Raw genomic sequence first — 22286 nt, 5'->3', positions numbered from 1 at the left:
CGTTTCTCTATGTAATCTGATTGCGTTTTGGGACCAATATATTCCAATTATATTCAGTTGCCACCAAGATTTTCTTAACTTGTAAAGTTTTATTCCTAGTCGCCTTTTTGTTCAGGCATTTGTAGTATTTATCAATTTTCCAGAGCCATATTCTCCATCCAACGTCCCCTGTCTCTCCTATACGAGTGGAGTAGGGCACTTCCGCCTGTGCGAAGCCCTCCCTCAATCAACCATGGTAGATAGGGCATAGTTCGTCCACCTGTCGAGGCTGTCCGTTTGAAGCTTCCGCCAGCCAAACGTAGTAGGTTTGGGGGCTTGATTAAACACCATTACCGTCGGACACGTTAGGCTGCGCTTTTGGTAATATCCGAGGTGGGCGTGATAAGGGAGAAAGCACGTCATGCAGGGTATAGTTAGGGCACTGATGTTTCAATCTGCTGTTTCACGTTACCAGAGCACGCAGCCAACTCAGGTTTCTCCTGTGGGTTTTGAAGGTGAAACGGCCTTTGGGCCTTCCGGGACCCTTGTATACACGCCTTTGAAACGGCCTTTAGGCCGCGAAGGCAGGTTCGCACAGCCTGGTATCTTTGTAGGGTGGGGTTCCCATGATGGCCTAGCTTAAGACTGAATGCCAATATGGCGTAATAAAGGGACAAACTAAGGGATTCGCAAAGTTCTTTATTCGCGCCCAAAGGTGACATGGCGCTGCCCTTTATTCGTATCGTTCTTTTTTGACGTCAATCGTGCCGCGCAAATCTGTCGTGGGCTAAACGCCAAATGCTGGCAACTTCTGTACAAGATCACGTGCCGTAAACAGCGGGAGCCGGGGAGGGCGTATTCTGACTAACAAAGTGGCCAAAAATGTTTCCAAGGAAAGGGGGGACGGGGGAGGGGGAGGCTATCTCTTATATCTATATCATCCCCGGTTGATTTAGAAATCTCCCACGATTGTGAGTGCGAGGGCAAAGAGCCCGCGGCATCACGGCGTCAGCTTGTGGGCCCGCTCCTCGTTCATACATTTTCCACTTTTAAGCGCGTGACCTCTATCAAAGGATAATTTCCCGCACATTCCAGAGATGAAAAAAATTTAAGAGCTTCTGGCGGTAGCCACATGTGACCTTGTCACACACGAGACGTGTGAGAGAGGCTGTGAAAAAGCTTCAGATCGTTAGCCTGCGTGGTTTTGCTACTAATGAAGCCCTCTTTTTGTACTTGGTGGTAATACCATTTTGCTACGATTTCAAGTCTGTCTAACGTTTAAGTCATGTTTTTTTTTTCTTGCCTGGGGTGCTCAGTTATGGAGGCAGATATATTTCGCAGATATGTTTTTGTTTTGCAGTGGAAGATAATTAGACCGCATTATAAGCTATCTTCCAATTTTGGGGACCGCCTCAAACTACCGAAAGCCGGTTCCTGTTAGCTTTTAAAGGGCCACTGTCCAGGGAAGGACCTTTTAAGCAAAGGAGCCCAGTGTTTCGATCAGGTACCGGAGATAGTCTGTGCAAAATGCTACAGTGACGCGCGCACCGCAAAGCATCGAGAGAGAGAGAGAAGACTTTTAATGAGCATAATAATAAGTAAAAATTCGCAGGAGCTGGGTGGTCGGTGCCCCTAGTCCAGGGCTCCGCTGGCAGCAGCTGACTTGCGGACTAGCTGGATAATCCAGGCTTGCTGGTCCAGGTTGTCGCTGGTCAGGGCCGCCTCCCACTGCTCGTGTGTCGGGCATGGCACTATTAACGTTGGGTCAGGTTTGTCCTGGCATTCCGAAGAGATGTGATAGAGTGTGGGGCTTGCACCGCAACAAGGACAGTAACTCGTGCATTTTGTTGGGCTTATCTTATTTAAAATTTGAAGATTAGGGAATGTGTTTGTATTTTTCTCCAGTCTATAGCGTCCGAGGAAGGAAGTTGTTTGTGTGGTGGTGAGAAAATTCTTCTTTCTAACCGTAGGTGTTCCAGCCTGTCGCCGTAGGGTCCTAGGAGAGGGGTGAGGTAGGGATGGCGATCCGCCCGGTTTGTGAGAGCTCGGGCTAGATCATTCGCTACCTCATTTCCTTCTAGGCCTTCGTGTCCAGGTGTCCATGCAATTGTGTGCGTCTGGGAGATGGAACGTAATATTGCACACGCTCTTTTGTGAGGTTTTCCGGCCAGGTACTCCCTGCAGGCTGGTTGGGAGTCCGTCGCTACGTGTGATGACTTCTTTTGGTTGTCTTGTGTTTTTATGATGACGGCTATTGCCAGTGATTCCGCTTCCGCAGGATCCTTGGCATAGATCGAAGCCTGAATAATTGGCCTCTTCTTGTGGTCAGCTGCAGCTCTTGCGAACTTGCCAGGTTCGCCGTAAGCCCCTATGTCCACGTAGACAACTTCCGCGTCTTTAGACAATTGTTTTTCCAATGATTTGACTCTGGCTTTCCTTCGACCCTTCTGTAACTCATGGTGCATGTGCTTGGGTATCGGGTTCACATAGATGTTGTTTCTTGTGGATGTCGGAATTTGTGATTTGATCTCAGAAGTTCTTAGTGCCTGCCATAGCCCTAGTTTTGACAGGATTTCCCTACCCGCCTGCGTTGTTGTTAGGCGTTGTTTCTGACTCTCTAGAACCGCCTCCTTGAGCTCCTCGAAGATGTTGTGCACTCCGAGTGCCCAAAGACGTTCCGTTGATGTTGTTGGCGGGAGGTTTAGGGCCGTTTTATAGGCTCCTCGTATGATAGTGTCAATGGCCCTTTTATCAGTGAATCTAATTTCGTGATATTGGAGCCCGTAGGTAATCCTGCTAACGACTAGGGCTTGTACAAGGCGGAGGGTGTCCTCCTCCCTCATCCCTTTCCGGTGCCAGGTCACCCTTCTAATCATTCTGGAAATTTGGTTGACTGTGGTTTTGAGTGTTTTGATTGTATAATCCACTCTCAAATTGATTTGCAACCACAGCCCCAAAACTCTGATCTTGTCCTTCTCTTGAATTATCTGGTCTCCTAGAGAGAGCTGAATTTCTCCTGGGGACTTGTAATTTCTTCTGTGTAGCCTGATAAGTTCGGATTTTTCTGGGGAGCATTGAAGACCGCTCTTCCCGGCAAATTCCTCGACTAGGTCTTTAGCGGCTTGCAGAGCTTCTTCTTTTTGCGCCAAAGATCCTTGAGTAGCCCAGATGGTGATGTCGTCCGCGTATAAAGTGAAGCCAATATCAGTGCGGGTCAACAGTTTTTTTTGCTAAATTTACCATTGCTACGTTAAATAGCATTGGAGAAATTATAGAACCCTGCGGTGTACCTTTGTTCGGCATGGGTACTTTTGGTGATCGGATCTCTCCAATTCCTATGGTGGCTGTGGGATCTGAGAGGAAAGCCTTCAAGTATTTGAAGATTTTCTCCCCGCAGTTGATATTGTTTAATTCGTGCAATATGGTTTGGTGGCCAATGTTGTCGAATGCTCCTTTGAGATCTAGTGCCAGAATGAAATTTTCGCCTTTTCGGGGTATGGTGTTGATGACTTCTTTCCTAATCCGGAGGAAAGCATCTTGCGTGCAGAGTCCCTTGCGGAAGCCCAGCATGCAGGAAGGAAAGATGTTGTTTTTGTCGATGTAATTTTGGAGCCTTAGGTGGACTACTTTTTCATAGAGTTTTCCCAGGCAAGAAGTGAGGGAGATAGGACGGAGACTCTCCACAGCCGGTGGCTTTCCAGCCTTTGGTATGGTGATGATATCCGCGTGTCTCCAGGCTGATGGGACCTGTCCCTTCTCCCACAGTTCTTCGTTGATGTACTTCGTTAGGTCTTGCAGATGTTCGGTGCTTAAGTTCCTAATCATGGCGTAGGTGACTTTGTCTCCTCCAGGGGCAGTGTTTCTTGTAAGTGTACGGGCGGCTGAGTAGACCTCCGCCAGTGTTATGGGGGAGTCAAGGGAGGGGTTAGGTTGACCCGCATATGAAGTTTGGCAAGCCGGAGTAGGGTCTCCTATGTATTTCTTGTGCATGGCGGTGATCAACTCTGCATCTGTGCCCGGGTATTTATGGGCTATGGTGTGGAGGGTTCTTCTTGTGGCCGTTTTGGTTTTTGAGGTGTCTATCATGCTTCTTAATACTGACCATGCTTTAGCCGTGCTTAGGGTACCTTTCAGCGAATTGCAGAAATCTGCCCAGTTTTGCTTGGCGAGCTTTATAGCATACTCTTGTGCTTCAGCCGTAACCTGTGCTATCTTCATTTTAAGTTTTCTATTTAATTTTTGCATTTTCCACCGTTTTATTAGACTTTTTCGGGCTTCCCATAAATGTAGGAGATGTCTGTCTACTTCTGGGGTTTTTGTCGTTGTGTTGATGGTCTTGGTCGTTTTTGCATGAGCATCCTTCAGGCTTTGAACCCAATCTTCAATTGTTGTGATGCCGTCGTGTGGCGGTCTAATTTGTCTGAACTTATCCCAGTCTGTTATTTTAGTAGAGCCAATGTTCCTTTTCATACGGGTTGTCATTAGGGATAAGCTAAGGATTTTGTGATCGCTGCCGAGTGTTTCTTCTAGATTGGTCCAGGTGCAATGTCTTATGTTTTTGGTGAAAGCTAGGTCTGGGCAGGTGTCTCTGCTTACACTGTTTCCTATTCTAGTGGGGGACATGACGTCCGTCATAAGACAGAGATCCAGCTGCTCAGCAGCTTCCAACAACTTGGTTCCCTTCGGGGTGTCCTTATGGCAGCACATGCCGTATGTACAGCGTTTAGGTCCCCCATAATAATTAAGGGGGTTCGTTCCCGCTATGCGTGTGCATTCCAGTAAAAGTGGCTTGAAACCTTCCTGCGTGTTGCTGGGAGGACTGTAAAGGTTTAGGACAAACACACTCTGCTTTCTTCTTTTTTGAGAGATGACCTCGATGAGAACTTGATTAATTTCACTGAAGGGAAGGTCGTGCGGTATGACTGTTAGTGTGGGGGCCACTAGTGTAGCTATTCTAGGTGCCGTGTTATGGGTGTATGTGAGGTATCCTTTGAGGTATGTTGTGCATCCTGTTTCTTGGAGACAGATGACGTCCGGAGGTATCGGTTGATGTTGAATAAACATCTGCAGGGAGCTGCGTTTCCTCTTGAAGGAGCGACAGTTCCACTGCCAGAGCTCTAGGTGGTTTGGTTGCCGGTTAGGGGAGGCAGCCATCAGCGTTACTCGCCACTGACTCGCAGTCGCTGAGATCTGTCATGCCAGCGGACCTTTGGTGGGCTTTTAGTCGAGGGTCATCGGGTATTCCCATGCGTTTTCGCACCCCCTGAGTTATTATTTGGATTTTCGAATTTAATTCTTCTTGAACCGCCGAAAATTGAGTTTGCGTGGCAATTTGTCGGTCTTGGAGTTGTTTGGTTAGTTGTGTCATGGTCTGCTGCATTTGATTAATCATTTGTTGCATTTGAGTAAGAATGCTTGGTGCGTTTTCTTGAGTGTGAAGTCCGAGAGTTTGCATAAGCGGTTTCTGCCGTTGCGTTTGGAGTACACTCGCCTGTTGAGGTTGAGATGCGGAGGTGTTTACAGCATTTTGTACCGGTTGTGGCTGTATCGATACTATTGATGAGGGTTGGGGGGCAGTTTGCTTCTGACCCATTTGTAGGAGTTGTTGTAGTTGTTGTTCCACCTTATTAAGGCGTTTCTGTCGTTCTGATAGTTTTATTTTCAGTTGTCTATTTTGCTCTTCGAGCCTAGTGCAACTCTGGCATGGACCATACCCGTTTAGAGCAGTGGGAGAGGCAACCTCAGCCCAGCTTACCCTTTTGCTGTCGTGCTCTAGCTTATCTGGCGTCGCCCCTATCGCTTCTGGTGGTCCCTGCTCGTTGGGCCGAATCTGTTGCGTCTTCTGTTGGGAATAGTAGGCTGTCAAGTCCCGTCCCTTGGATGTCGATCAGGACTGGGGTCTCTGCTTCTCTGCCAGCTGCTGTTCCTCCTCCTCCGACGAAAACCAGCGGCGCTCCATCGGCTTGATCTGCTGATCTCTCCGGCTGACGTGCTGCTTGGGGGGCTTCTGTTGCTGATTGTTATTGCTTTGTTTAGCTTTGTTGTTGTAACGTCCGATATGTGCCCTGAGGCGCTGCTTGCAGGCCTTGTCTCCCGTTGGGTGGTTTCCCTGGCAGGCCACGCACTTGGCTTCACAGGTGTGGTTTTCCTCTGGTTCATGAAGGCCGCAGTTCCGACATACGTTGGCGTTGGGTGTTGGGCAGACATCCGCTCTGTGGCCTGCCTTGAGACAGTCTTGGCAGATCTGTTGGGTTGGTCGATATGGGTAACATGCCGTCTCTCCCCCGTAATAGATGACGTAGCGGGGGAGAATGGGGCCTATGAATGTTAGCACTGCCGTGCGAGACTTTCCCAACATTCGTGCTTGAACGATCGCGACCCCTTGTGTGCGTAGTCGGATGTTTGATAGAAGCTCCTCTGATGGTGTGTTTGGATCCACTCCATGAATAACTCCTCTGATGACGTCCTCAGGCGCCGCCAGGTAGACGTTGACTTCGTAAGCCTTGTTTTCCAAGGTCAGACTCTTGATGTGCCGTATGGCGTCCGCAGTCTCGTCGTAAGGAGTGCTGACTATGATGATGTTCGATCCTGTCCGGGGTCTCACAATAAATTTGGAGAAGTCGCACAATGCCGGGTTGTTGCAGGCAGCCACGATGGCTCTTGAGAACTGGGTAGGAACGAATTTTCTGACTTCTATGCCTTTCTTGGGTCTTATTATCACCTTATAGTCAGTTTTAGGAAGGGGTGGTAATTTCCTCCTCTTCTGAGACATTGTTTGATCCATAGCCGGCTGTACTGGCGATGCTATCGTTTTCTTCGGTTTCACGACGGTCTCCAGCAAGTGCGTCGGGGGAGCATACATCTTTCCTGCGATCACGACTTGTTCGCCTCTTGCTAACCTTTGACGATTCTTCTTACATATGTTTACGTGCCAGTTGGAGTAAAGGTCATCCGGCGTCCAGGCAAGACCCTCTTCCATGTCCTTAGAAGTTTGGATTTGGACGTCTAATTCCATTCCCTGGTGTTTAGCAGAGTGAGCTGGGTTAGCGGCTGTTGAACACAGACCACTAGATCCCGCTTCGCCTTGGTCTAAGGTATCCATGCACTCTGGGTCGGCATTACTAGGCCTCGCATCGCCTAGCATGGCCGCCGCCGAGGAGCTTCAAAAGCCCATTTCGATGTTCAATAAAACACTCGTGGGTTTGAGAAAGGCCTCGGTGAATTCCGGATGACTTCAGGAAGGTCCTCGAAACAAACTTTCCAGGATTTGTTGGAATTTCCACACCCTCCGGTCGAAAATATTTTCTTCGCCCCTAGAACGCAAGGCCGCAAAATGTGTTTGAAAAGCATCGAAAATACAATTCAAAGCTCTCTCATGCTCTCCTTCGGGAAGCCAGCTTCCCCGTTTCCTGCGCTGGCCCGTCGAGCCACAGTTATGACGAACTTCCCGAGAACGACGTTCATTGGTCCGTCTCGCTGACTGACGGGAGAGGGATGGGTGTCTTCCGCTCGCTGCGCGCTTTTCTCTCGCCACGGCTAGACTGAATCCAGCGGCGCGCGCTCCCTCGCCCTTTTTTTTCGCGCACGCGGAGTGTGAGTGCCATGCCCCAGCTCCCGCCAAGCGCGGAAGAGGAAGGGGAATTTGTCTTGTGGAGGCTAGACGACCTCGGGCAGGAGAATGAAAAACCTTTGCGAGGAAACGGAAGGAGAGAAGCATGACAAAATCGGGTGATTGGGGTGGCTGTAACTGCGTTATTAGTTACTCTTTTCAAACACATTTTGCGGCCTTGCGTTCTAGGGGCGAAGTCTCACAGTCACCGGGGAAGAAAATATTTTCGACCGGAGGGTGTCCTTTAACATCTGGACACTGAAGAAAAGCACGTACTACTGCGCAGTCGGGCTGCGCCTTTATTTTGTACCCCGTCTTCTAAGCGTTATTGCTTTCCAGCTTCCAGAATAGCAATTCGGCCGAATGGACTTCAAATCACTAGCAAGGCCTCCATGCGGAACAGATGCTGCACAACACAGTGACTCGAAGCAATAATTTGGGGAGAGAAGACGCGTGTAGCTTAAGAATGTTGCGCAATAACTTTAGTGAGTGATAAAGAAGAGCTATTCAATACGGCTTTAACTGTGCGCTCTTTACTGTGTGTTAACTTATATTGACGAAGCGGTTATAAAAGCCTTCACTCGCAATCTTTGATGCGTGACAGCAATCTTTGATGCGTGAGGTCAGCATGGCCGGCTTCCAACCATTCAGACCTTCGATGTCAATAGTTGACTACGCATTTTTCATTAGTGTGATGTCAGTATCTTGCACCATCATGGCTACGTCCGACGCCAACAGGTGGAGATGCACCACAAACGTTGCGTCGTTCAACAGGTGCACGCTCACTTACCTGCCTAATGTGTGGCGGCAAAGCATCCGTGCTGAGGAATCCACCGGCCAGAAGTTTCCTCACCGCGTCCCAACGTCGGATTGTTGGCGCGGCCAGGCTGTCGGGAAAGAAAAGGGCAGCCACCAGCAGCCACAGAAAGGGGGGCACACTGAGCTTCATCGTCTCGCGTCAGTACCCTGTGCAAAAATAAAAGCAAGCAACGAAGTGAATAAATAAAATGAGGACGCAACAGAGCGTGCATTTTTTTTGTTTGGTGTCTGGGTCATAAAAGTCCCGCTGTGAATTGCTTTCAAGGTTGCAGAGTACTCGTCCCCTTAGTCCAGATACATTTTGCACGGGATCTTTTCGTCTTCCTTATTTTCACACAGTACGGCAGTATGCTGCTTGCTACTCAGTTTAGAACTGCACCTTTCGTGATGAGGTATGAGCGTATAGTTCCATTTTCCTCGCCTCTGTACTGCTGACCCCTTATAGCGTGTCTACCTTCGAAATGAAAGTCCATTCAACGTTCAGCACAGGAGCAATTTATGTTCGTGGATTCACGGACTCTTCAGGCTGCTTCGCACGGCAACTGGCGCACTCGCCACACCTACGATAGAGCTGGGCCCGTTCAAAAGACCCTGTCATACATTTAGAGGTTTCGGGAAAGCTTTAGTGGAGTCTTCGTGTATTTTGAGCATCAACTGACAACCGACACGTTACGAGCCCGCTCTTTTTCACGTGTTTGAGCGCGCACTTCTGAACATTCCTGAGAACAAGGAGTCACTAGACGCCTTTATTGTCTCTAGCAATATATACAATAAATACCACTTTTGTAAGCACATTGTCGTATTAATTGTGACAAGGCCCTCCGTAACCTTTACTTGCGGACGAGTGAAGAATACACATTGTTTGTGCTCAACTTTGCAAACACGTTGCAACTATAAACGGGAACCGTCATCATGTCGAAACTTCCCATATGTGGTTCACTACCTCAAAAAGTCGTTCTGCACCCTTGTAACGCATGGCTTCCTTTTCATGCCACACCACTGAAGGCGTTGCAGCGCTCGAACAAAACAATTTGATTAATTGTGAGAGTAGTTCCCTGAAGAATGGAAAAAGTATTTTCAGACGTTTCGCTGATGGCGATCTTCGCACAAACCCTGCAAGCATTTCTGAATGCATTGCTACACCATATCTGCCCCAGGAGCTAAAAAAATCTTTAACGGCCTTTAACTCTTGGTGAAAAATTTACGATCGGATGCGCACTGGCTAAGCGTGAAGGCGGCATCGTCTCCTTGCGCCACATTTGTTGAGGCGTCGCCATGCCACGCTCCGAGGATTTCCTCTGGCCGACTAGCATCTTATTTTTTATCCACTTTTAAAAGGAGGTATGGGGTCGTCAAATCGTGACGTCATAACAGAGCGTTTATTTTTTATTATTTTTATTTACATATACCTTACAGGCCTCCAGCGAGGCCTTGTGTAAGGGGGGACAGATACAAAGATATCCGCAAAGTGGGTAAAAAACTAAAGCACAATCGTAAGTACAGGAAAACAGTGGTAATTATACAAATCTATAAACTTAATGAACAATATATCGCAATGCAGAGGGAGTTATAACAAGTACTAAGCACTTCTAAGCACTAAGTACTAAGAAGTAATAAGGCAAGCGAGGAGATTGCAAGGTATTATACAGACGCAAAAAAAGAAGTAGATTGAACTATACACAGAACTACTCCGCATCACCAAAGCCCCTTCAAGGAATAGTGACATAAATGACGGGAACATGCATGATATGCTAAGCGTTATCAATGAAGTGCTTCAGCATATCTTGGCGAAACGCTTCGTGATTGTGGTGCGATGCGATGCTATTCGGAAGATCATTCCACAGACGGATGGCGCACGGGAGTGATGAGAAGTTAAAAGCGTTAGAACTGCCGTAAATGCGAGCATAGCTGTAGTTGTTGTGCAGTCTATGCGATAGGTAGGAGGGACGTTGTAGATGACTTAGGGATGACCGAGTGCCATGGGCGTATTTATGAAAAAGAGGTAGAAGGGCGATATCACGACGGACATTTAACGGATCAAGTGAAAGTTCAAGCTTGAGCTGAGAGGCTGAACTGGAAATTATAATTATATTTTATATAATATGTAAGAGAAGGTTTAATCTGTACGTCGAGGACGGCGTCGAGGTTGGCAAGGACGCGCACGATGATCAAACCAGCACGATGATCTGCGCGATCACAATTCCACAAACTACTTCCTCTTTATCAGCGTCCAGCCAAAAGGGCTCATCTTCTTCTTCACAATGCCCCCAGAGAAAAAGGAGCGATCCTGGCGACTTAAGAGGACGAAGGTACAATTGGATCGTAGAACGGCTTAAGACGCTGAACATGTACAGTCTCGCAGCCACGGCGTCGCAAATCAGAAGATGGCGTAAGCGGCTCAACAATATAGTTCACTGGTGAAGTGCGCTCGACGACACGGTAGGGCCCGTGATACTTTGAGATCAGCTTTGCGGAGAGACCGGGGCTGCCGGATGGAACCCATAGCCACACAAGTGAGCCGGGCTCAAAGTGTGGTGCATTCTCCTGATCGGTGTCATGGCGATATTTTTGGCGCCACTGAGAGTCGGTCGTAAACGTGCGGGCAATCTGGCGGCATTCTTCGGCATACTTGGAACCTTCTGTCACTGTAGTGTATTCTGAGGGATCAGGGTTGTAGGGGAGGACAGTATCAAGGGGAGCAGATGGATGCCGACCGTAAAGCAAAAAGAACGGAGGGAAACCAGTGCTAGATTGCGTAGCAGTATTGTACGCATAGGTGATATAAGGAAGGACAATGTCCCAGTTCGTGTGGTTGGATACGACGTACTTCGCGAGCATGTCGCCGAGGGTGCGATTAAGTCGTTCAACAAGGCCGTTCGTTTGCGGGTGGTAAGCGGTGCAAGTCCGGTGAATGATTTTGCGCTGATCGAGCAGGGCTTCAACGACTTCGGATAAGAAAGCACGGCCTCTGTCGCTGAGCAATTCACGAGGAGCACCGTGACGGAGAATAAAGTTCTTCAATAAGAAACCGGCCACATCTTGGGTTGTTGCAGCTGGGAGCGCGGCGTATTCGGCATATCGCGTCAGGTGGTCGTCGGAGACAATGAACCAGCGATTGCCAGCGCTGGGTCATTGCGAATTAGGACCCAGCGAATTACCGGTAGCGTACGGGTGCGAAGCTCCAGCGTGAGGCAAGGGTATCAGGCCGCACCTCCACCAAGTGTAAGAGAACGTTTAATCTGTACGTCGAGGACGGCGTTGAGGTCGGCAAGGAAGCGCACGATGATCAAACCAGCACGGTGATCTGCGCGATCACAATTCCACAGACTACTTCCTCTTCATCAGCGTCCAACCAAAAGGGCTCATCTTCTTCTTCACAAAAGGAAGTATATTCTCTGGTTTTCGGTACCCTGGGCATTTCTGGTGATCCTTCCATTAGCACTTTCAACTTTCCTGCGCTTTCTTCACATTGTAGCATCCAGTTGACGAATCCGCTTTTCATCCTTACGACTGCGAAGTTCGTAATCGTTCTCAGATTGAAAGTTTTCGCCGTGCGCACGCAATGGGAAAAAATTATTGGGCGATGATTTTATGTTAGCATTAGTAGGCTGCGAAGTTATGGCTTCTGAGACATCGTCCCGTGTTAAGCCACAGCCCTTCATGCTCAAAATTGGTTACTAACAATGTCACAAAAAATATCCATGATGTGCACAATCTACATCATCCGAATAAAGTGCATTGTCGCCACTTTACTTGTTATGACGTCATTTGCTGTCGCTTTGCGTTTGCTATTTCTTCTTCGGCCCACCAGCGCCCAGATTTCCACAGCCACTGCACACGGATTTACTATTAACGGGCACAACCACTACTCCTCGAAACCATTATTAAACGATACCCTATTGCAAAAACCAGCGTCTCCCAGCGTATTCCAGTGCGAAACCAGTAAGATTTTTGCGCTGGTTTTGCACTGGATCTGCTAGGCACGCTGGAGGTCTGCGATATTCACTGGAGCAGTAACGGGAAGACACTGGTTGCACTGGGCGAAACGCTGGGGTCGCACTGGTCCCAGTGCCCCAGTATAGCCGGTGCGGTCTGGGGCGTCGACCGGAGTAGCATTCCTCAGGGGCCAAATGAAAGCAGCGTACTCGCAATCGACCATCGGGGCGCATGTGAAAAATATGGTTCAAGCAAGTGCTTTTTGCTGCGAATTCGTTGCGCACCTTTAAGAAAACAAAGGCAGTCTCTTTTTTCTAGAGTTTCCATGTTTCGATTGGTCGTTTCGAGCGTTTCGAGAAAGACCCCGACCGCTGCGCCTCTGATATCTCATGACACAGTGACGATTAACGTAAAACTAAAACTGGAATTGAATAGTATGGGCTACCATGCATAACAAACTTCAAAGCTGATCTTAAGGGCGCTCTAACGCAGTGATCACTGCCAAAATATTCAATGCTGGCTCAATCGCAGGCGAGCGTAGCCTGCACCACGGACCAGTATAAACAACAGAAAGACAAAAATAAAACGAGGAGGAGAGTAGTTTACCGAGTGATGGGCCCATGAGAGAAAAACCAACATGCAGCGCTTGTAATGCATAATATTTTGCGCGTCTCTCAACCTTTGCGCTCCTCTAACTCTGCGTAGAAAGCAGCCGAGCCCTGGGTCATCGCAACGCTTCCCGAAATGTATACATACAAATGAGGTTTAGTTACACGCAAAATAGTGTCGTCGTGGCTGCGCTTGCTGGTATTGAAGCTTTGTCGCACTTTTTTGCTTGAAGGTTTGTACTAAAGCTCCGTGTTTAGCTAAACTTACGCCCACGGTCGCAGAGCACCACCGAAGAGCCGGCGTTGGTAAATTTGCCAATTTGTCAAACTACACATGTTAAAAAGATGCCAGTGCACAAAATAGAGCGCATAGGCATCCAGAACATTAGTCGCAAGTCGTGAGAGCAGGCAGCAAGCTCCAATGGTCAAGAAGTTGTAATTGTTCGAGCGGCAGCAATGGGCCTATAGACTGCGAAACATGATGTCCCAACCTTATAAGTGCGGAAATGTTTCGAAGAATTCCAAAGCAAAGCAAAGATACTAATCGGTTGAAAACTGTTGAAGGATATTGTCCAATTTCCCTATGTAATGTTGATTACAAAATTTTTGCCAAGGTTCTTTGTTCTCGCTTGCAGCTGGTTATCATGGACTTGATAGGTTCGCATCAGGTATGTGGTATCAGAGGGCGCAGTATTCAAACACACATCCATATTGCACGTTCAGTAATCGAGACAGTATCAGATGAGACAGGCCAAGTAGCTCTGATTCAAATTGACCTGGCGAAGGCGTTTGATAAATTTCGGCACAATTTCTTGTTCGCGGTCTTGGAGAATGCAAACATTGGTGAAGTTTTGCTCAAAGGCATAAGGCTGTGCTATATGAACTCGTATACAAGACTAATTGTTAATCAGGAGCTAACGAAACTAATACTACTGGGATCATCTGTTCGTCAAGGATGTCCACTGTCTCCACTGTTGTGTGGCTTATATCTGGAACCCCTCTGTCTCAGTATAATTAACAGTGCAGCCATCCGTGGTTTCTCTCTGGCTCAATGTGAAGTTAAGATTTTAGCTTACGCGGACGATATCGCCATCTTTTGTTCTGACAAAAAGAGTGTGCTTGAGACTGAACAGTTCTGCGATGTATCAGGCGCGGCCCTTAATTTAGATAAATCCAAAGGTTTGTGGTTGGGACACTGGGGCACTAGACCAAGCCAGTTTGGAGGCATATGCTGGGACTGTAGTCCTCTTCAGTATCTAGGGGCTCCGCTGCACCAAGTTCGTAACAGCGCAGCCTACTGGGATTCACAAATCGTACCTATGCGGCGACAAACGCAGGCTTGGATGGGTAGGGAACTCTCAGTGTTTGCTAGGGCACAGGTCTGTAACATATTTTTGTTTGCAAAGCTTGGGTATGTCCTTCAAGTCCTGCATTGTGCGAAGAGGAAGTACAAGTTATACACAGAATATTTGAAACATTTGTGTGGCGCTCTCAATGGGAGCCCACGCGGCGTGACAACTTGACAACTTTACAACAGGTGTGGTAAAGGTTTGTCGGCTCATTGCCGTGTTTGCAATTGTATTCCTCTCCGGAAAAAAAGTATGGTTTTAAAAGTGCACAAAAACCGGTTAACGAGTGAAATAGTTGAAGCTGAATGGATTGCTCTTTTGAAAGATGATTGTATTAGTAACCCTTCTGTCGCGTTGTTGCCAAAGGAGATTGCGTATCTGAGTGACATGACTTGCTAGCGCATGTTCTTTGGCGCATGTGATACGCGGTGGTATAATACCATGCTTTCTTCCTTGAATAAACATTAGTTGGAAGTTAGCGCTGTGTGTGTCTTCTTTCTCTGTCCTTGTCTTGGTGCGCTACATTTTGTTCCCTTCGATCATGTACCAACAAGCCCAAGTATCTACCCTTTTGTTTCTTCCCTTAGAGTCTGGTGGAGTGAGTCTTGTTCACTTGTTTGTGCATCAACTTGTTTCCCATTTTTTCTTTTTCAAATCGGCAAACCATCCGTTTCTTGTAACTGTGCTCATTAGGCGTCTTAGTCCACATTTGCCTTACTTATTCGCACCAACTGGGCAGATAGATAGATGGATTTATTGAAAGGAAAAGGCAGAGAGGTTGGCCCGAATAATTCAAATCTGGCCTGCTACTTTGCACTGGGGAAGGAGAAGGAGAGAAGAAAGAAGGTCATGATGGGTGACGATGTGGGAGAAGGCATATGAAATATATATACAGGCACAGCAGCTTGCTTTACAAGCGCGAATCAAGTCCGCTGGCGCTCAAATAACGGCAAACAGCACGCACTGCCTGGACGCCCTTCCCCTTGTCCTGCCAAGCGCCCAGCAGCAGTTCCGCCGACAGAGGCCTCTTGTCTAAACGCTTCAAGGAAGCAGCCAGCACATTTCTTTCTTTCGCATGCTCTGGGCACACCAATAATACATGGTCCACAGTATCTGGGATGCCACAAGTTGAACATTCAGGTGAGTCCATCTGTCGAATTAAATGTAAGTACTTGCGCGTGAAAGCCACGTTTAAACGAAGTCTATGTATCCTGATGACGTGGAGTATCACGCGGAACATTAAATTTAAATGTTTGATCGAGCCTTCTTAGACGGATGTGTCGGGCGTCTGGTTGAGCCCAGTAAGCTGCTGTAGCAATATTCATACAACTCTTTAGAAGACACGTCATATCTGCTCTTGAAAAAGGCACAGCTGTTTGGAAGCCATTGATGAGTGCGCTTTTCGCTTCAACATCGGCCTGTTCATTCCCATGGAGGCCGCAGTGGGCAGGGATCCATTGAAACATTATCATGTGGCCTTGCAGCTGGGCAGATGTGATGAGCTCCATAATGTTTAGTGCCAGGGACTGATAGGCAGTGTGGCGTAAGAAGTTTTCCAAAATTTGTAATGCAGTCTTCGAGTCCGTGAATATACACCATTTTTGAGGTGGTTCCCCACATATATAGCGAATAGATTCCCGAATGGCTACAAGTTCGGCAGCGGTTGATGTAGAGGTATGTCCCAAAAGGAAATGCAGAATCGTTTTCTGAGCTGGTATGACCACAGCTGCAGGGGATGCCTGAGCTGACACCGATCCATCGGTGTATACGTGAATACACCGATTCGTCAACTCATCCGAAGCATTGTACGCGAAGAGCTGCAAAAGCTGCCCTCTCTCGAGCAACACCTCGTGTTGGGGGCATCTCGGATGTTGTGCGTGAAGAGCTCAGCCAAGCAGTGCCATCAGTACCATCACCCCAGCCGCCTGCACCGTATGTCATGACGTACAGCAACGTGTTGCGTACCCCTGCGCCAGAAACATCGGCACCCTGCAACCCTGCTCCTCCTGCTCGTCCTGCACCCCGATATCCAGTTTCGACTGGTGCGCCTGACAATCGACCACCCATTCGCAAAGCACACGCGTGACGCACGTCGGACAATCAGCCTTTGTGCTTTCACTGCGGCAAAGCCCGTCTCGTACTGCGCCACTGCCCGTACCGTCGGATGGGCTTGCGCGGATTTTCACCGGATGCCCCTCGACCGCGCTATGGCGAACGGCCTCGGGACATCGAAAAATACCTCAGCGACAACGTCCCACCTGCGTCCCTCCAGCGACGCCAGTCCAGGTCACCATCGCCGCGACACTTTTCCTCTAGTCGCCGTTCTTCCTTCAGGCGCAGTCCCCAAGTCCGCGCCGGGAAAACTGAAGACGGCGACCCTCAGAGGTAGTGCCGCCATCGATGAACACTACGACCAACATCCTCCGCTCACCGATTAGATCACACACACCGACCTCCGACCCTTGGCTCCGGCCAACAGTCCGACCACTTTTCGACGATCGCCGAAGCGTTCCTCCGACGCCCCCAATCGACGCACCGCACGACCACCAAGTCCAACGACCTCACGGCGATCCCAGACGCTTACCTTCGACGCCACAATTCGACGCAACGAACGACCCGTCAGGCCGACGATCACTGACACGCCGCACTTTGTCGACGGTGAGCTACCTTCCGCCGAGATACCGATTGTCGTTGATAACCACAACACGACTGCCCTTGTAGATACCGGCGCTGATTTTTGTGCTATGAGTCATGGCCTCGCTACCATCCTGCGAAAAGTTCTGACTCCTTGGCACGGAGCCACGATAAGGACAGCCAACACCTCTCGGAGCGTGCGCCGCTCGCGTCGAGATTCGCCACGTATCTTTCTCGTGTTGCTTCGTTGTGCTAGCAGAGTGCTCCAAGGATTTGATTCTCGGCCTTGATTTTCTTAGAGAAAACGGTGCAATCATCGACCTCCGTGACTTCATGGTGACTTTTTCGACTAACCGTGCAATTTCCGGCGACTACACAAAGCACAGCGACGATCACACAGGCAGGCCAGTTTTCCGAGTGTGCGACAACCATGTCACTCTACCTCCACGCACCAGCTTGTTTGTTACAGTGCAGTGCAACAACCCTCCCGCCCTTCAAGACCTCGCGGAAACGAACGCAAATTTATTGTTGAGCCTACAAGTCTGCGTTGCTCGGGGTGTCTTTGCCTTGAGAAATAAACAAACTGAACTGCTTTAAACGAAGTTTAGCGCCGAATACCGCCATTTACCGCGAGGTACAGCCATCGCTTATTTTGACGAAGTCAGTGCGCCCTCCGCCCACTGCGCCCTTTCGCTGGCCAACTAAAACAATCCCGAGAGCACTGGACATAGTGTTCAAACTGACATGAATCCTGCTGTGTCTCTTACCCAGAAACGCCGCCTTCAAGCAATTCTGGACACTTACCGTGACTGCTTTGCCATCCCTTCTAAAGTGAAACAGGCGTCAGTAGCCAAACATCAGTAGCCAAACTCATGCCGGTGAGCACCTCTCGCATCGCACTGCCTCACCAGAACAGGAGCTGGCCACACTGGTGCAGTAATTGGCCGCAACCTCTCATGATTAGTTCCATAAAACCCCGGCTCTCAGTCACCAGCGGCTGCGGAACAACTTACCACGGCGACGGTCAGACATGTGACGCAGCAGAGGGTGCTAAGAATTCCTGGCACCGCTGGACAGGCCGCCATTGGAAACTGACCCTGGCAACGTTTAATGCTAGAACCCTAGCTAGTGAAGCTAGTTTAGCAGTGCTGTTAGAGGAACTAGAGGGCATGAAATGGGATGTCATAGGGCTTAGTGAGGTTAGGAGGCCGAATGAGGCAAATACTGTACTGAAGGATGGGCATGTACTGCGTTATCGAGGTTTACCAGAGAGGCGACATCTAGGAGTAGGTTTCCTTGTCAATAAGTATATAGCGGGCAATATAGATGAATTCTATAGTATTAATGAGAGGGTTGCAGGCATCGTCATTAGGCTTAATATGCGGTACAAACTGAAGGTTGTACAGACCTATGCACCTACATGTAGTTATGATGACCAGGCAGTTGAAAGCTTCTATGAAGATGTAGAATCGGCAATGCGAAAAGTAAAGACGCAGTATACTGTGCCAACGGGTGACTTCAATGCCAAAGTAGGGAAAAAGCAGGCAGGAGACTATGCCATTGGTTCTAGGAATAGCAGGGGGGAGTTACTAGTTGAGTTTGCAGAGCGCAATAACTTACGAATCATGAATACCTTCTTCAGCAAACGGAAGAACCGGAAATGGACATGAAAAAGTCCTAACGGAGAGACTAAAAATGAAATCGACTTCATAATGTCCTCAACCTCCGCCATTATGCAAGATATAGAGGTAATCGGGAAAGTTCGATGCCGTGACCACAGGATGGTGAGGTCCCAAGTTAGCCTAAATCTGAAGAAGGAACGCAACAGATTAAAAAAGAAACCCATCAACGAATTAGCGGTGAGAGGGATGGCAGAATAGTTCAGGATCTCGCTACAGAATAGGTTTTCAGCTCTAACTGAGGATGGCGACATTACCCTAGGGGCAAGGAACAATAATTTCAGATATATAATTACTGAGTGCGCGGTAGAAGTAGGCGGTAGGATAGTTAGAGAGGATACCGGTAAGCTGTCTAAAGACACGAAAGATTTGATTAAGAAACGCCACAGTATGAAAGCCGCCAATCCAACAGACCAGATAGAATTGGCCGATATATCAAAGCTAATCAATACCCGCAAGGTGGCCGATATAAGGAAGTATAACATGGAGAAAATTGAGCATGCTGTAAAGAACGGGGGAAGCCTTAAAGCGGTAAATGAGAAATTGGGTATAGGCAAAAACCAGATGTATGCAGTAAGGGACAAGGCGGGCAACGTCATCACTAATATGGACAAGATAGTCAAAGTAGCCGAGGAGTTTTATACAGATCTCTAGAGTAGCCAAAGTAGTCAGGACCGTAATGAGATTGGCGGTAGGGAAAAACAGTCATACGTTCCACCAGTGACGAAGGACGAGGTCAAGAAAGCACTAGAAACTATGAAAAGCGGGAAAACAGCTGGAGAGGATCACATAACTACAGATTTGCTGAAGGACCGGGGGGATATCATGCTAGAAAAACTGGCCACCCTGTATACGCAGTGCCTGGTGTCATCGACGGTACCGGAACCATGGAAGAATGCAAACATAATCCTCATTCACAAGAAAGGGGACTCTAGGGACTTTAAAAAATTACACACCAATCACCTTACTGTCTGTTACATATAAGGTATTTAATAAGGTAATCGCTAATAGAATCAGGACAAGAGGAATGTATACAACAGTTGCATCTTGCCTGTACTCACCTATGGGGCTGAAACGTGGAGGCTAACCAAGAGAGTTCTACTTAAGTTGAGGACAACCCAGAGGGCTATGGAACGAAAAATGGTAGGGGTAACATTAAGAGATAGAAAGCGTGGAGAGTGGGTCAGAGAAATAAGTCAAGTTACCGACATTCTAATGGAAATTAAGAAGAAGAAATGAACATGGGCAGGACATGTAGTGCAAAGAGAGGATAACCGATGGTCGCTGAGGGTAACAAACTGGATTCCAAGGGAAGGAAAGCGTAGCAGGCGGCGGCAGAAAGTTAGGGGGGCGGATGAGATTAAGAAGTTCGAAGGGGTCAAGTGGATGCAGCTAGCACAGAACCGGGTTAAGTGGAGAAATATGGGAGAGGCCTTCGCCCGGCAGTGGGTATAATCAGGCCGATGATGATGATGATTATGAGGCAGGAGACAAGGCAGTAGTTGACTATGACATTAGTTCTAGCAATATAGCAGGAGGGAGTTACTAGTTGAGTTTGCAGAGTGTATTAAGTTAAGGCTCATAAATACCTTCTTCAGCAAACGGAAGAACCGGAAATTGACTTGACAAAGTCCTAACGGGGACACAAAAAATGAAATTGACCTCATGCTGTTTCAACCCCCACCATTATGCGAGATGTAGAGGTAATCGGGAAAGTGCCATGCAGTGACCACAGTATGGTGAGGTCCCGAATTATCCTAAATGTGAAGGGACGAAACATATTAGTAAGAAAAATACCGATCAACGAATTAGCGGTGAGAGGGAGGGCAGAAGAGTTCAGGATCTCACTACAGAATAGATATTAAGCTCTAACCGAGGATGGCGACATTTCCCTACAAGCAATGAACAATAATTTCAGAGATATCACTACTGAGTGCGCTGCAGAAGCAGGCGGTAAGATAGTTAGAGAGGATACCGGTAAGGTGTCTAAGGAGACGAAAGATTTGATTAAGAAACGCCAGTGTATGAAAGTTTCCAATCGAACAGCCCAAAAAGAATTGGCCGAGATATCAAAGCTAATCAATAAGCGTAAGGTGGTCGATATAAGGAAGTATAATATGGAGACAATTGAGCAAGCGTAAAGAACGGGGGAAGCCTCAAGGCGGTAAAGAAAAAATTGGCCACCGGCAAAAACCAGATGTACTTTTCCTATCATGCACCAGAAACAATTAGATTAAGTGGTCTGGTGTTAAATGAATGAATGCTTTGGTATCTATAGTTGGCTTAATGCATTGTCTTTCTCAAGGAATATATAAGCATACGAAAACATGCTTGTTGACCAAAAGCAACACTGGAGATGTAATAGATGTAGTGGTGTGTGATAACTGTAAAATAATATAAAGTATGCTTTCATCAGTTCAAGCTTTGGGCGGGCAACTGATCACGAATATGGAGAAGATAGTCAAAGTAGCCGAGGAGTTCTATACAGATCTCTACAGTAGCCAAAGTAGTCAGGACCGTAATGAGATTGGCGGTATGGAAAAACTGTCAGACGTTCCAATAGTGACGAAGGACGAGGTCAAAAAAGCATTAGAAACTATGAAAAGGGGGAAAGTAGCTGGAGAGGATACTATACATTTGTTGAAGGACGGGGGGGGGGGGGGGGGCGATATAGTGCTAAAAAAACTGGCCACTCTTTATATGCAGTGCCTGGTGTCATCGATGGTACCGGAACAGTGGAAAAATGCAAATATTATCCTCATTCATAAGAAAGGGGTCGCTACGGACCTTAAAAATTATAGACCAATCAATCTGTTCCGTATAAGGTAATCGCTAAGGTATTCGCTGATAGAGTCAGGACAACCTTAGACTGCAATAAATTAAAGGATCAAGCAGGTTTTCGGAAACGGTACTCTGCTATCGATCATATCCATACCATCAATCAGGTGATAGAAAAATGCTTGGAATAAAAGCAGCCCTGATACATAGCATTCATTGATTACGAAAAAGCATTTGACTCAGTTGAAACCTCGGCGGTGATGCAGGCATTGCGAAATCAGGGGGTAGTCGAGACGTATGTGAAAGTGCTGGAAGATATATATAGTGGCTGCACAGCAACCATAGTTCTACATAAAGAAAGTAACAAAATTCCCATAAAGAAAGGTGTTAGGCAAGGAGACACAATTTACCCAGTACTATTCACAGCTTGTTTAGAGGAAGTATTCAGAGACTTGGAATGGGAGCAGTTAGGGATAAGGGTAGATGGAGAATACCTCAGTAATCTGCGATTTGCTGATGACATTGCCTTGCTAAGCAACTCGGGGGATGAACTGCAAATAAGGATTGATGACCTGGACAGAAAAAGTAGAAAGGTAGGCTTGAAAATCAATATGCAGAAGACTAAGGTAATGTTCAACAGCCTCGGGAAGGAACAGCAGTTTACATTAGGTAGCGAAATACTGAAAGTAGTAGGCGAATATGTCTACTTAGGACAGGTAGTAACCGCACATCCGGACCATGAAAAGAAAATAACAAGAAGAATAAGATTGGGATGGAGCGCATTTGGCAAACGCTCGCAGATTATGACTAGCAGCTTACCTGTATCCCTCAAGAGGAAAGTATACAAATGTTGCATCTTACCTGTACTCACCTATGGGGCTGAAACGTGTAGGCT

General features: G+C 47.7%; 1 protein-coding gene across 1 annotated transcript in view; it reads right to left on the bottom strand.

The window, feature by feature from the left end:
- The window catches only part of LOC146210100 (sphingomyelin phosphodiesterase-like), a 375910-nt gene that overhangs the window by 346868 nt on the left and 6756 nt on the right, over positions 1-22286 (bottom strand). The window contains exon 2 of the mRNA XM_084607702.1: positions 8379-8554. Coding sequence (XP_084463828.1) covers positions 8379-8537 — 159 coding nt within the window. The 5' untranslated portion in view covers positions 8538-8554. The remainder of the gene's footprint in view (positions 1-8378; positions 8555-22286) is intronic.

This window comes from Amblyomma maculatum, chromosome 1 (genome assembly GCF_055883805.1).
Source record: "Amblyomma maculatum isolate TAMU_Amacu chromosome 1, ASM5588380v1, whole genome shotgun sequence".
Lineage (NCBI taxonomy): Eukaryota > Metazoa > Arthropoda > Arachnida > Ixodida > Ixodidae > Amblyomma > Amblyomma maculatum.
The sequence above is the reverse complement of the archived record's forward strand: the minus strand, read 5'-3'. Positions and strand labels throughout refer to the sequence as shown.